Raw genomic sequence first — 14666 nt, 5'->3', positions numbered from 1 at the left:
ATGGGGCTTTTTAGATCAACTGTTTGAATTTTGTAAAACTCGTATTTGATGATGGTATGCTATTTTTATTGAAGTATTGTGAGTAAATTTTGTTTGAAATCAAATCTATAATCGAGTCTTAATTTTTTAAGTAATTTGAGTACGTTTAAATCAAATTCGAACCTAAGTTTACTATCACTAGTTAATATTAAAATTGTTGATCTGGAGAGGCTTGTTTTGAACTGTGATGCATGTAAAGAAGTTCATATTAGGTTAAATTTAATAGGTCCAAATGCGGCTCTTTTGAGATTGCATTTGAACCAAATTTGTTATTTGAACCAAATTTGTTCGTTATTAAATTTGACAAGCCGTTTGCTTTGTATAGTCAGCCTTACGACAAATTATTGCATCCGGTCACCGGACGCGGAAAATAAGTTTGAACATCCAATAAAAATTTGTCGCATCACCTGTAATTTTAATTGCGCTTTAGTTGCTTTTACCTGTGCTTTACTTGCGCTTTACATGTTCTTTTGACTGCTCTTTTACCTGCGCTTTAGTTGTGCTTTACTTGCGCTTTACCTGCATTTTATCTACGCTTAATTTAAAATAATATTTTATTAATATATGGACCTATCTCCCCATCAGGTGATCGGATGCAATAATTTGTCCAGCCTTACGGGGCATGTAGAAGTTTAATTTATTGTCTTAGCACTAGCTTGAGACCCAACAAAGCGATGAATCACCCAAATACACTAGGATCTGGTGTATTTTGATGATGTGGTGCATTTGGATTGGTGTCCGGACACTGGATGCAATAATTTGCCCAACAAAGCTCGCCTTTGCAATCAAGATCATCCTTCCCAATGGCCCTGCGACCTTCAATGACAAGTGCTTTGAGATCTAAATTTCGTGGGAATGATAAGTATTATAAATAATCAAATAAAAAAATTCAATGCATGAGAATTTGGATCATTATTATAAATGTTTATGTTTTGTTTTTGAATCTTCTTCAGCTTTCAATTAGTATTGTATATAATTTCTTTTCAAAATCTCATAGAATTTTAATCGTTTATACGGATTCAAGATGTTTTATCATATTTTACTGTTTTTATTTTATTCGGTATTCATCCATCTAAATATTTTATAGGTATTTAGAATGTATTAATATTAATTAAACTTTACTTTGTAGTTTGTACACAATCAAATAGAATATTTATGTCTCTTATATTTGTTTTACAGATAATCAAACAGTATCAAAATATTAATTTTATATTATATTTATTTCACTTAATATTATTTTTTTTTAGCAAATCAAATAACCTTTTTGAGCTAGAGGTTTTTTGTAACTGTGCATGACATCGGCCTACTGCCTATCTGGCTAAGCTGTGATTATGCAGGAAGAGCTCAAGGGATTGTTTATATTAAGGTGCTTGGCTACGTTTTTTCATTGGTTCTGGGGATTGTTTGGGACGGCTGTGAAGTTTGATAAAGTCGATTGTAAAATTATTGTGAAAAAAATAATTAAGTTAAATTAAGTTAGAATTATTCAAAAATTAAAGCAGCAGCTAGAAAGCATGGATAAAAATATAATTTATTGCAATTAAATATTTAAATATTTTATTTGTTAATAGATAAGAGTTTAGTGATATTTATGTCTTTATTTAAAAGCATGGATTAATATAATATTAATTACATGAAATATTTTGACAAAAATGAAAAACCCATATTTGCAAAATGGGCAAATTTAGTTGCAACAAAATAAAAATGTGTACCTTTTCTATTAGATAGGGTTGCTGCTCTACAAAACCCTAATCGCCCGAAGATGGGAAAAGGATTGCTTGATCTGGAGAAGCACTTCGCCTTCTACGGTGCGTACCACAGCAATTCCGTCAACGTTCTGATCCATGTCTTCTTCGTCTGGCCGATCTTCTTCAGCTCTTTGATCCTCTTCGATCTCACCCCTCCAATCCTCCATGTCCCTCTCCTCGGCGGTTTCGATCTTAATTTTTCCTTCTTCTTCGCCCTCTTCTACGCTGTTTTCTACATCTCCCTCGACAGATACGCCGGTTCTTTTGCCGCTCTCCTCTGCCTTCTTTGCTGGTTTGGAAGCAAATCTCTTGCAGCTCAGCTCGGATTTTCTCTTGCATGGAAGGTCAATCCCTCTTTTTTTTTCTCTATGCCTTTTATTTTGCATGTTCTAACTGATTGGAAACAGTTTTATTGCTTTGTTGACTCCAATGAACTCCCTTAATGAGCTGGAGTGTTAATTGATTTGAAAGAATTTTTTTCTTTTTGCTATTTGTTGTTTTGAGATTTATGAATTTATTCATCTGTTTTTTTAGAAGCCTAGATCTTGCGCAATAATTGTACGATAGCTTGGATGCATTCTGGACTATAATTCTGTGAAAGATAATTGAGGTGTAAAGACGATATGGTATGCCTGGCACATTTCGACGGGTGTACATAAATTTTTTTACACTTATCTCTTAGATGTACCACAAGCATGGCGCGGTGTTCTTTACCTTCATTTTTCACTTCTTGTATTTTTTCCTTGTTTTTTTCTAAGGGTGAAAATGAAAGCGCAATTAATATGATAATAATAAAAAAGTAAAAAAAAAATAACGTACTGTAGGGAAAAAAAAAAGAGCTAGCAACATAATTGCAATTTTATTCTTTATAGCTCAGATAAGACTGTAAAAAGATAGCAATCTCATGACTGGAAGCACTTGCCAAATACATAACTCATAAGAAGCCATCTATCTACAAAGGAGAAGGTACCAAACAGTTAGGTTGAGGAGAGCATATCATAGCCCGGAGGTGGCCTTATCATATAAATAATTTCAAATCTTTCCACAAAAGGATTGTCAATTCATCATAAATAAAAATCTTGAATCAGCTTTAATCATAAAAGGCGTCCCTCTAGAAAAACCATCAGAGGCTGATTATAAAATCATTATCGAGTATCCAGATAATGGTCCAATAAAGAAGCTGCATCATATAGGAAATAAGCATGAGAAAACAATCTATTTTTTAGAGTATCATTTCACAGAGATACTTTCTACAGAATAAGGCACCATAATAGACATTGAACTAAAGAGCCTTTGCCAGATGAAACTAGATCGAATGAATAATGTTGAAACTTGATAGATATCTTGTGTTACAAGTACAATTAGATTGAAATATACAATTTTTTATCCCTTCATTTTGCCAGTTCCTCTGCATTGTTTATGATCATATGATGTAAATTCAGACCTTGGATCAATGAATAATGTTAAGTATGAACCCATGTGAAGTATATTACCTAGTGCTGTTAAAAGTACACTTTGGGAGCGAAGTGATGCGGTAGCCTTGCGCATCACTCGCCTGTCAAGAGCAAGCTTGCAGTAAAGCACAAATGCCGCAGTGTTTTGTCATTTCATATTTTACATTATGTGTGTGACTTTTGTTCAGAGTGAACCAGACTTTTGCTCAAAGTAAAATCTTGGTTCAAATTATATGGTTCAATTTAACATTTGCTGCAATAACTAGGCGCTATTATTTGCTTTGCCTCATTTTTTCTCATCTTCATTGAGTCGGTCATTGGTTATCCATTCCCTCTCCTTAGAGTTAGTGGCTTTCGCTCACAAACGTCTACTCATTGATGCTTCTTAATGCATCATCTTGGTGCTCTCTCTTGCTTCGAATTGTCCTATGGATCTCTGGCTAGTTACTTAAATCTCATAAGTATATTCTTAATTTTTTAATATTATTACATTGATTCATTACTTATTTCATTCATATCTTTGATTTTTTTTCCTGACTTTCAAATAGTTGGAAGTTATTATTATTAATATATATTTATATTTATTTAAAAATCATTAACTAATTTGCTTTATTAAATAACTATTATATGCACATTTTATATATACAACTCATGACTGTTTTAGTTAATTAATGTGTTGTTTTGCTTTATGCTATGCGCATTGAAGTAAAAGGAACTTTTACGCATTGCATTGTAACATTTTGAAAACATTGATATTACCCATGCAGTACTCTCCAACATGATATCTTATTACCTGCTCTCCCAACACTTGGGGATGGGGGTTTCATTGTGTTTTAGATTAATCTTGCTTGCACTAAGAAAAAACATTAGAGCCTTTGAACTTGATCTTGTTTAAGCTTATTGACATTTGAACTATCTTTTCATATCATAAAAATCAGGAAAAGCTTTCTAAAACAAAGCCTTAAACTCAGCTAATCAGAGTTTTAACTAATGGTTACTAGTCCAATGCCATGCATATTTGTATTTCTAAGTTGGTAAGTATTAAATTTTTAAAAATCAGATTTTATAATCGCACTGCAGGTTGTTCTGGCTACTCAGCTGTTCTGTTGGACAGGACAATTCATAGGCCATGGGGTCTTTGAGGTAAAGCATCAGCATTCCTGAGTTCATTAGCAGAAATAGGACTAACTGTCAGATGTTTGAAACTCATAGATAGCAAAACTTTTATTTTTTTCTGCAGAAGCGAGCTCCAGCACTTCTTGACAACCTTTCTCAAGCTTTTCTAATGGCTCCATTTTTTGTCTTGCTTGAGGTATTATTTTTTATGCCCCCCCTTAATTTGCTCATATAGGATCTATAAAAACAAATAGCTCACATTCCTGTTGATTCAGCTGCTGCAGAGCCTATTTGGATATGAACCATATCCAGGTTTCCATGCAAATGTGTTGAAGAAGATTGAGGTAGATCGAGAAGAATGGCAGGCCAGGAAGCACAAGTAATCTTCTTTTAACATAGGAGCTCACTATAAAATCAGTTTCACCATCTGTTGTGGCTACTTTAATTTACCTATTTAGTGAACTATTACAGGTTTATTAATGTATGTCTTGGATGCTTATAGCCGAATGTTAGTTACTGTATGAGAATTACAGAATATTACTTCTTTTTTCTTCGGTTGTATAGCTACACTTTTTTTTTATATTATTAATTATTGATGTGTTATTTTTGAAGCTTGATGATGGAGCTATTTATTTGAATAAATTTTTATCTGATTTGATTATATTAGATTAACAACAAATGATAGAGCAGATTGTCAATGGATTATCACTTCATTGATGGAAACTAATGGTGAGAGCTAATATGATTTTATTTTTATTCATATTATGGCTGCAAATAGAATAAGGAATTTTTTTGGATATTTTAACTATTGAAATGACAAAACTTAAGTGGAAAATATTGTACAATACAATGATAGTCTAATTAAATTCCAGACATGATGATTCTCTATCATTAAATTTATTTTTTTAATATTGTTAGAAAAGTTTCTTTTATTTTATATAATATAAATTTATCTTTCTCATGTTCGAGCCCATAACTTCCCAAAAAGTTAAAAAAAAAGTATCAATGTTATGTAACTGGTATCATATAATGCTAATATAGAGAAATTGATACAATCATTAGTAAAAGGAACATGATTTAATTGTGGACCTCTGAAAGGGCACCGCTCGTTGAGTACGAACACAGAGGGTACGACAGCACTATCCTGTGGGATAACGATCGTAGGTCTCTATATTCGACTAACCATTAATGATAGAGGATGTTGCCAACACACCCCGATAGATAGTAATATACACGACCTAATCAAGGGTTTCTTCCACCTGATGCAAGAGTTCGAGTGGGGTTTAGTAGATGTGGGACCGAGTTTTCCACGGGCGCAAACTCCCGTGGTTAATTACATTCCAGGCAGGAGCCCAAGAAAACTCTCGATTAAAAATTATACATTATCCTTCCCAAAATTGGGATTGGCATAGGGGTATAGACTAAGAAGTCCTACTCAAAGGGAAGAAAGATCCCAAAAGGCTCAGTCAACATGCATGGCTCATACCTGCATTCGGAGGCTCTAGGGTACTAAAGAGAAACTGGAGAAAAAAAGACAAGCAATCAACCACATGCATGAGAGAAGAGATGGAAGTGGCGTCATTCTGTGACGCAGATAAGTAGGATTTATGGTCCCTTAAAAGAAGGGATCTACCTACTATTTAAGACATACTATGAGATCGAATGTAGTAGCCTCGAATCTTAAATTTAGGTTGGGCTTAGTGTTCTACGAAACACTAAGACCCGTGTCCTAGCTAATGCAGTGCAAAATTTGGACTTACCCCGGCCTGGATTGGGGAGCCAGTTAACCACCTAATCGCTTTAAAATTATGCTATCAAGTTAGTTATGAAAGATGAGTGGGTGGTATAGTTCTTTGAAAAAGGGACCGACATCTAGAGAATTTCTTAAGTTGTCCTAGACTTATGTGGGTCATATGCTTCTAGCTAATGCAATTAAATTTTATTTAGTTGGTTCTTATTGCAATGCATGCTAGTTGAAATGTCAGCTCATAAATGCTATAGAATTTTTTAAAAAAACAGGCTTATAAAAAATGAATTTTTAGAAAAGTTTGAGTCTCCCTATGTCCGGCACTTCATCCTCATAGGCCAGATTATCCGGATTTTACCCGCAGGCAGGGAGATGTCTTATAGCAAGGAAAAAAGAATGCAGTAATATGCATGCAACCCCGGACGGTTCCGGCAGTTCCCTAGGTTCGTTATGTTTCTATGTTATTTAAAATTTAAAATTTTAGGAGTTAGTTATGAGTAGAAAAATTTTATAGTCCTTAGAGAGAGAGCCTAACGGAATACAGGCGAAAATAAAAGCGGCATGCAAGAAAGAAACATAGAAAAAGTAGGTAATTCTACTGCGCAATCAGGTAAACACATCAATATAAATCCAGAATAATCAACTAAATGGTCATAGGCAAACTGCCTTTATTACAACTCAGATATGCAAAATGTAAAGTGGCGGGGCACCATTGCCAACAACCCGGATTTCTAAACCTATGACAGACGCAAATGACTTTGAGTGGGATATTGGTCTTCAATCTTCTAGGTGTCTTCTTCTCCTTGGACTCCTTGGATCCGTCGTGGCTTGAATATCCAAACGAAGAGACAAGTCTCCCCTTTGGGGATGATTGCCTTTTCTCTTTGGATATCTAAAGCCATGGGGGGGGCTGAGCAAGCACCTGCATAAGACAATATTAGAAAATATAATGGTGCCCCCTTTTATTAGCTTGAGCATGGCCACCTGCACGGAAGAACTATATATATATATATGGCGCTCCTAACCTAGGGGTAGATCTAGCGCTCTTCACATCATCCACAGGGTGCAGTAAAAGTAAGCAAACACACCAATCATTTTCAAACAGCATGCAATGAAAACCATGGAAAGCTCCGGCAAACAGCAGAAAAAATAAAACATAGCGGCCTAGCCTAGATCTAGAAGTGGTGCCCTAGCAAATAATTCTATGTGTGTGTAAAGCTGGTGTGGCTGAGATAGGTCCTAATTTGGGTAGTTAATTAGAATTGTCTAAAGTTGTAGTTTATGGAAGGCTAGAAAAGGAAATTTTACTTGAAATTCAAATATTAATGGATTAGGGTCCATTTTAGTTAATTTAATTTATTGATCACTTTTAAAAGCTTACGATAGTCATTTTTTAAGTTTAAATTGCATTAGTCAATTTTAGAAAGTCTCGGGTCCTCCTAGGTGCTAGGCCTCAGGGGTCCAAAAAGTCACTATGGGAAATAGGCTAAGTCTAGGTCTCCTAATATTTTAGAAAAATACTTGACCCTAAGATGCGTAGTTAGCCAGGTAGTGCACTGAAATTGGAGTTTTCTAGTCAAAGTTATGAATTTTCTAAGTTTCGGTCCCTAAATAAACTACAATTGATCAAAAAGTTGACTTTCTAATCTAGGTCATTTTCTGGAATCCTAAGATTTTTAATAAATACTAGACCCTAATAGGAGTCTAATGCAAGTGATTTTTCCTAATTTGGAATTTTCTACAATTAGTTATGGATTTTCTAAGTTCAGGGTATTTAAGAGAATTTCTAAATTTCCTAATAAATGACTGTTTTTATTGTTTTGCTCCAAATTAGCTCCAAACTGATTGGAATCACTCCTAAAGGTCAGGGATGACTTGAGAAAGTGATCCCAAATATTTGGGGAAAATTTGAGATTTTTAATAATTTGTTAGGGGCAAAACGGTAATTTCTACCTATGGTCAAATTAGTGGTCAACCTGAAGTCAAACTAGGAAGCCCTATTTATCTAAGTTCAAGGGTCAGATTCTGGTTAGTTCAAGCTATTATGGGTAATTTTCGGACCTAAAATGTATTTATTGTAATTTTTAGAAGGTCTTGGGGCCTTATTCAGCAGTTAATTAGGGTTAGTTAACTAAGTGGTCTAACAAGCCCTAAAAATTCCTAGAAAGTTCTGGGAGGTTTATGATGTCACTAAGTTTAATCTTTGAGGTTTTCATGTCAATCAGTGATCTACCCTAAGCCCCAGAAAATTTCTAAGTTCGCTAGACGATTTTTTATTTTTTGTCATTAGGGTGTCACTACATTATATGAGTTTAAATTGAAGTTTACACTAACCCTCGAGGTAATAATGCATGGGAAACATATAAAATGAGTAAATATACCATGTCCTTAGATCTAAGAGTGCCTAAACCAAGTGCTCGTGGTGCGAACTACTCATGCAATCTACGACGAACGAAAAGTAAGTACGAGTAATGAAGGGATTAGTGAATGATTGGAACCCAACCATCCAGTAATCCACTCTCCCATGATTGCTTTTCACATTTAGAATTTATGTCTAAAATTTCATGAAATAGCGGATCTCTCAAGATTAGGGGATTTAATTATAAGTAGTTTTAAAATAGTTTAAAAGTACTTATAAATATAAATATATTTTTAGAAAATAAAGTAATTAAAAAAAGTCAATTCATAATACATAAGTATAGGAAGACCCACTGACCACTCTCACGAGGTTTCAAAACGATTTGAAAATAATTTATAATTTCAAAATAATTATAATAATAAATATTTAAATAATAGGAAAAATACTCAAAATAGCAATCTAAGATAGAAATCTGTCCAGACATCAAGAATTAGGTTATGAAAATAATTTTAAAATAAAGTATGTATTTTTCTGAAAAGAACGAGGGGTTGCACGCTGAAATCTGATTTAAAATGGAAAATATATGATTTTTGGAAGTTTTAAATAATTAATATTATAATTAAAAGTAATAATATAATAATATTATAATAATAAAATAATTAAAATAGTATTTTTAAAGTAGTAATTTTTACTGTTTTTTAAATAATTGAATAAATATAAGCTATTTTTAAATAAAATTAATCTTAAAATAACGGGGATGAAATACGAACAAAATGAGGTATTGTGCGTCGAAAACGGATTAAAAAAGAATTTATTATGATTTTTCGAATAAAAACAGTTTAAAAAGTATTTAAAATAAAAGAAAATTCCAGAAATGCTCTCGGCGCGACACGTGGCGTCCTCCACTGATTGCGGCAATGATTGACACAATCAGTGCCACTTATCCACGTAGGCACACAGCAGGATCCGCTGTTTGGCCTAAACACAGAACATCGAGATCACAGCCGTTGATCTTTAGATCAACGGCTGCAATTTCGTACAGTTCAAAAGGAACGAGACGACACCCTAGAATGATTTTTTGCCTCGTTCTCCCAAAATAAGATGAAGAGCATTCATGGGGAAGAGCATTCATGGGGTGAAATTTGAAACATAGGCTCTATAGATGAAGAGCATTCATGGGGAAGTGTTTGTTTGACAAATAATCATCTTTTCAAAAAGTTATTTAACCCTATGTGTTGTGACATATTCTAAAAGTTTTTGAGAGATCTAAACGTCGGATTTTCGCGTTCTTGGGCTTGTTAGACTTGTAGAAGGTGCATGAGTATATCTCTAGTTGAGTTCGAGTCTTGAAACGCCTTGGATCAGACGGTATCTCCTTTGGAACGTCCCAAGCCTCGGGTGGCCGAAAATCTCACTGCCGGCAAGGTTTTGGCGGCGGGATTTGCTTGGGAAAGGTGGAGGGAGACCTCTAGAGCTCTCACCAGAAAGGTTTCGGGCTAAGAGACTCCAAGGGGAAAGATCCAAGCAAAAAAGTCCAAAAATAACCTAAAAATCTCATATTTAAAGCCCTAGATGCCTCTTAAACGGTTGGGGTTCAATCAAGATCGAATTAGGAGGAAAATTAATTCATGATAGTCGTAGTTTTGAATTTCAAAACGATTAGGAGGAGTTGAAAGCATTAAATGGCTCTTAATTCCTCTTAAAGAGGTGATTATTACATATTTAGAGCCATGGTTGACCAAGTCCACGTTTGACTTGGTCAAACCTGTTAAGGGGGGTCAAGGGAGAGGAGTTATTGGGCCACGCAAGGTTTGAATTGATTTGGATTTAAATTGGGCTCTTAATGGGCCTAATGGGTCAATTTTGACCCATTAGGACTTGGGTTGACCAAGTCAAAGGTTGACTTGGTCGACCCAGTCCACTATGCTTATGTCTGGTCAAAATCAAGGCCAACATTAATTAGTGTCAAATATAGCAATAATATAGGCCCATAAATTTTAGAAGGCTTTCCCATTCTTGCTGAGGGTGCTGAAAGTTAGAGATAAAGAGCATTATTTTTAATCTTATATCAAATAAATATTATAACATTATTTATAGCAATAGTTTATTATATTTAATTTATATAATATATTCTTTTATTATATAGAATATATATTATCTTTTCTTTACCGCTCTTTTCTCTTCCTATATATCTGTACATTTAATTTGCATCAATATATCACTTAAAATTTTTCTTCCTCCATATATTTTGATTTGATTCAATTTTAAAACATGCATTTCACTTCTCATCAATCGGCATTTTTTTTTCTTAGGCATCATTTCTTTGTAGATCTTCACACAATTTCAATTTAGAAAAAAGATCATCAATATTCTTTTATAACCACAAATTAATCACAATACACAAATTTTTTTCACAATATCATCCAAATTATCTCAGCACAGCACAAACACAAACATAAAAACGTCTAATTACTCCAAAGCTTAAGAAAATTCCACACTTCAATTAAAAAGCAAATCATCGTTGCCGTCGTAGAACGAGCTCGATGCTTCTGAACAAAAATTAAAAGCCCCACCTTCGTAGAGTGAGTCGGGGAAGCTGGTTACCTGGGCATTCATTAATGGCGGCAGAGGAACTCCCTGAGTCATCTCTTCTTCAATATTTGCCAGCCCAAAAGCTTTATTCTCTTTTCTCGGCAAGCCTTTCTCGAACACCCTGCATAGAACCCACTTGTTATGTTCGAAAGCAACTAAAATTAGCATTTTCATTACAAACGAAAGAAAAAACAAATTGAGTTTTTTTTTTTAATTAATTATACCTTATCTTAGCTGCCTTTCAATCTATACTCGTACATTACCCACTCCGTCCTCTCCTTTGGGAGCTCTGCCTTTGTAAAAGACTATTGTCTTTTTGATTCCAAGAAGTATATTTTCCCTTCGGATCTCCTTATCCTTGCCGGTAGATTTCCAGTATTCGACGTTAGTGGCCCTGTTTCTTCGAAGGCCAGTTGAATACTTTAGCCCTAGTTCACAAAATAAATAACATTCTTTGCTGCCGCCAATTTTGGACCTTTCTGAATTGAAACGAAATAATATTAATATGTATATAATTGAAGAAGCAGAGAGGGAGACATGAGAAGAAGAATGCAAGTTCTTACTCGGTAAGTCCCACGGCTCGCACTTGTTGAGTTCAACTTCGGCGATGGCTAATAGCGCAATAGCCAGTGCCCAAGTTGAACTCAACAAGTGCGAGCCGTGCGACTTACCGAGTAAGAACATGCACTCTTCTTTTTCTGCCACCCTCTCTACTTCTTCAACCATATACGTACATATTAATATTCCTTCATCTTAATTCAGAAAGGTCCAAACTTGGCGGCAAAGAAGGTTACTTCTTTTGTGAACGAGGTTCAAAGTACTCAACTGGCCTTCGAACAAATAGAGCGACTGACGTCGGATACCAGAAATCTACGCAAGGACATATAAGGATATTCGAAGGAAGAATATGCTTGTTGGAATGAAAAAGACACTAGTCTTTTAGAGAGGCGGAGCTCCCAAAGGAGAGAAGATAGAGTGGGTAATGCACGAGTATAGATTGGAAGACAGCTACGATAAGGTACAATTAAAAAAAAAAAAACTCAATTTGTTTCTTATTTCGTTTGTAATGAAAACGCTAATTTTAGTTACTTTCGAACATAACAAGTGGATTCTATGCAGGGTGTTCGAGAAAGACTTGCCGGGAAAAGAAAAGAGAGCTTTTGGGCTGGCAAATATTGAAGAAGAGATGGCTCGGGGAGTTCCTCTGCCTCCATTAATGGATGCCCAGGTGACCATCTTCCCCGACTCACTCTACGAAGGTGGGGCTTTTAATTTTTGTGCAGAACCATCGAGCTCGTTCTACGGCGACAACAATGATTTGCTTTTTAATTGAAGTGTGGAATTTTCTTAAGCTTTGGAGTAATTAGATGTTTTTTATGTTTGTGTTTGTGTTTGTGTTTGTGCTGTGATGAGATAATTTGGATGATATTGTAATGTGGTTAATTTGTGCACTATATTTGACACTAATTAATGCATGTTCCTTTTACTAATGATTGTATCAATTTCTCTATATTAGAATTATATGGTACCAATTACATAACATAATCTATGAGTATAGATTGGAAGGCAGCTATGATAAGGTTTAATTAATTAAAAAGCACAATTTGTTTCTTCTTCCATTTGCAATGAAAACTCTAAGTTTAGTTGCTTTCGAAAAGAACAGGTGGGTGATATGCAGGGTGTTCGAGAAAAGCTTGCCAGAGAAAGAGAATAGAGCTTTTGGACTGGCAAAGATTGGATCTTTGTCTTATTTGTTTGAAGAAGAGATGGCTTTAGGAGCTCCTCTGCCGCCATTAGAAAGCTATGATTTCAATAATTATTGAATCAAGTATTATATTGTTGCAAATCAAATGTACAAATATATAGGAAGAGAAAAGAGCAATAAAGGAAAGATAATATATATTCGTAATAATTAATGAGAGTATATTTTATAAATTAAATATAATAAATTTCTGCTATAAATAATGTGATAATATTTATTTGATTATTGATTGAAAATAATGCTCTTTATCTCTCTTTTTCATCACCCTTAGCAGAATGAGAAAGTCTTCCAAAAATATTTCTTTTTCTATTTTCAACCATTAGATGAATAAAAATAAATTCATTTTTATAAAATTAATTTTTATTTGTTAGCAATAAAAAAGCATAGAAATCATATTTATGAATGTAAAATATATATAATGAAATTAACATTCGAATTTTAAAATATTATAAGCGAAGATATTCTTCGTGTTTCTGTAGGAGTGATGAAATATCTTTACTTTTAAATAATTAAAAATGCATTATATATGCTCATTATTTTAGAGGTTTTTCTGAGATTAAGCGTATATATACATATACCAAAAAATGGAATTATTTGAGACTTGCGTGGCAATGCTATTGCTTTTTTTCATGCAACTCTCAACCATTATTTTCTATAAATGAATTGATAATAAATATATTGATCGTTGATAAGCTAATACACTATCTATTAGGATGAGGAATAAACATCACAATGAAGAAACAAACAAGTAAAAGACATCATTTGAATGTTCAGAATTGTATTTTTTATGACATATAAAAATTATAAGATGAAAGTTTTACGAGTGTAAAGTTCTAATCATTTTTCGCCAACGAAAATAAAATTTTAATAAAAAAATTCAATAAAAATTATAATTTTTTTAAAATTGAGATGTGCATAAAGTGATTTACTTCGAGACGAATAAATTTTTCAATTAGGGTGACGGACGAAAATGACTCGGAGTTACCTAAAAATTGGAGTTTTCTCTTTCTATCCTCTCTTTTTCCCTTAGTTTTCCTATGCCTTCTCTGATGCCTTTCTCCACTTTGAGAAAACGAAATTTCCATTTAAATAAAGCTATAATGGCATTAGATATATAAATTTTTTAATAAAATAATATTATTATTATAATTAATTTTCATTATAAAATTCATAAAAATTCTTTTAGGAATTCCAAAAATTATAGAAAAACATTCATAAAATAACTCATTTTATTTGAAAAATCAAATAGACACTTGATGGTCCCAAATGCCCTACTCATATCGACAGGTGCCAAATTTCTTAAATAATTTTAAAAGTGTCAAAAAATTATAAAAAAAATTTGGATAATTAAAGCACTATATTATACATTATGTGCGTGTGACTTTTGTTTAGAGTGAACCGGACTTTTGCTTAAAGTGAAATTCTGGTTCAAATTATATGGTTTGATTTAACATTTTATGAGCTAATAACTATATAGGTACTTTCATTTGCTTTGCCTCGTTTTTTCTCATCATCATTGACTTAATTGACCTAATAACTATAGTAGCTTTCAGTCACAAGCTAGCTTCTACTCGTTGATGCTTCTCAATGCCTCTTCTTCGTACTTTCTCTTGCTTCATGTTGTCGTATGGATCTTTGGTTAGTTACTTAATCTCATAAGTATATTCTTAATTTTTATTATTCATATGATTGACTTGTTTTGGGCTTTCAAATAGTTGGAACTTATTATTATTAGTATTTATTTAAAAATCATTAACTAATTTTATTAATTAAATAACTGTTGTATGCACATAATATATATATATATATATATATATACTACTAGGGCCTTGAGTTTCCACCCATAGCA

General features: G+C 33.5%; 2 protein-coding genes across 2 annotated transcripts; one reads left to right on the top strand and one right to left on the bottom strand.

The window, feature by feature from the left end:
- Positions 1 to 1735: 1735 nt before the first annotated feature.
- On the top strand, positions 1736 to 4968 carry LOC110114320 (uncharacterized endoplasmic reticulum membrane protein YGL010W). The gene is made up of 4 exons (XM_020847166.2): positions 1736 to 2131; positions 4322 to 4384; positions 4482 to 4553; positions 4633 to 4968. The coding sequence occupies exons 1-4, from the start codon at positions 1802 to 1804 to the stop codon at positions 4738 to 4740; spliced, it is 573 nt and encodes a 190-aa protein (XP_020702825.1). The 5' UTR covers positions 1736 to 1801; the 3' UTR covers positions 4741 to 4968.
- A 5994-nt stretch (positions 4969 to 10962) lies between these two features.
- Positions 10963 to 11781, bottom strand: LOC110114311 (NAC domain-containing protein 79-like). Its single transcript, XM_020847155.1, has 2 exons — positions 11319 to 11781; positions 10963 to 11210 (listed from the first exon to the last, which is right to left on the bottom strand). The coding sequence occupies exons 1-2, from the start codon at positions 11779 to 11781 to the stop codon at positions 10963 to 10965; spliced, it is 711 nt and encodes a 236-aa protein (XP_020702814.1).
- Between the last annotated feature and the right edge of the window lie 2885 nt (positions 11782 to 14666).

Source organism: Dendrobium catenatum, unplaced genomic scaffold, assembly GCF_001605985.2.
Source record: "Dendrobium catenatum unplaced genomic scaffold, ASM160598v2 fragScaff_scaffold_1016, whole genome shotgun sequence".
NCBI lineage: Eukaryota > Viridiplantae > Streptophyta > Magnoliopsida > Asparagales > Orchidaceae > Dendrobium > Dendrobium catenatum.
The sequence above is the reverse complement of the archived record's forward strand: the minus strand, read 5'-3'. Positions and strand labels throughout refer to the sequence as shown.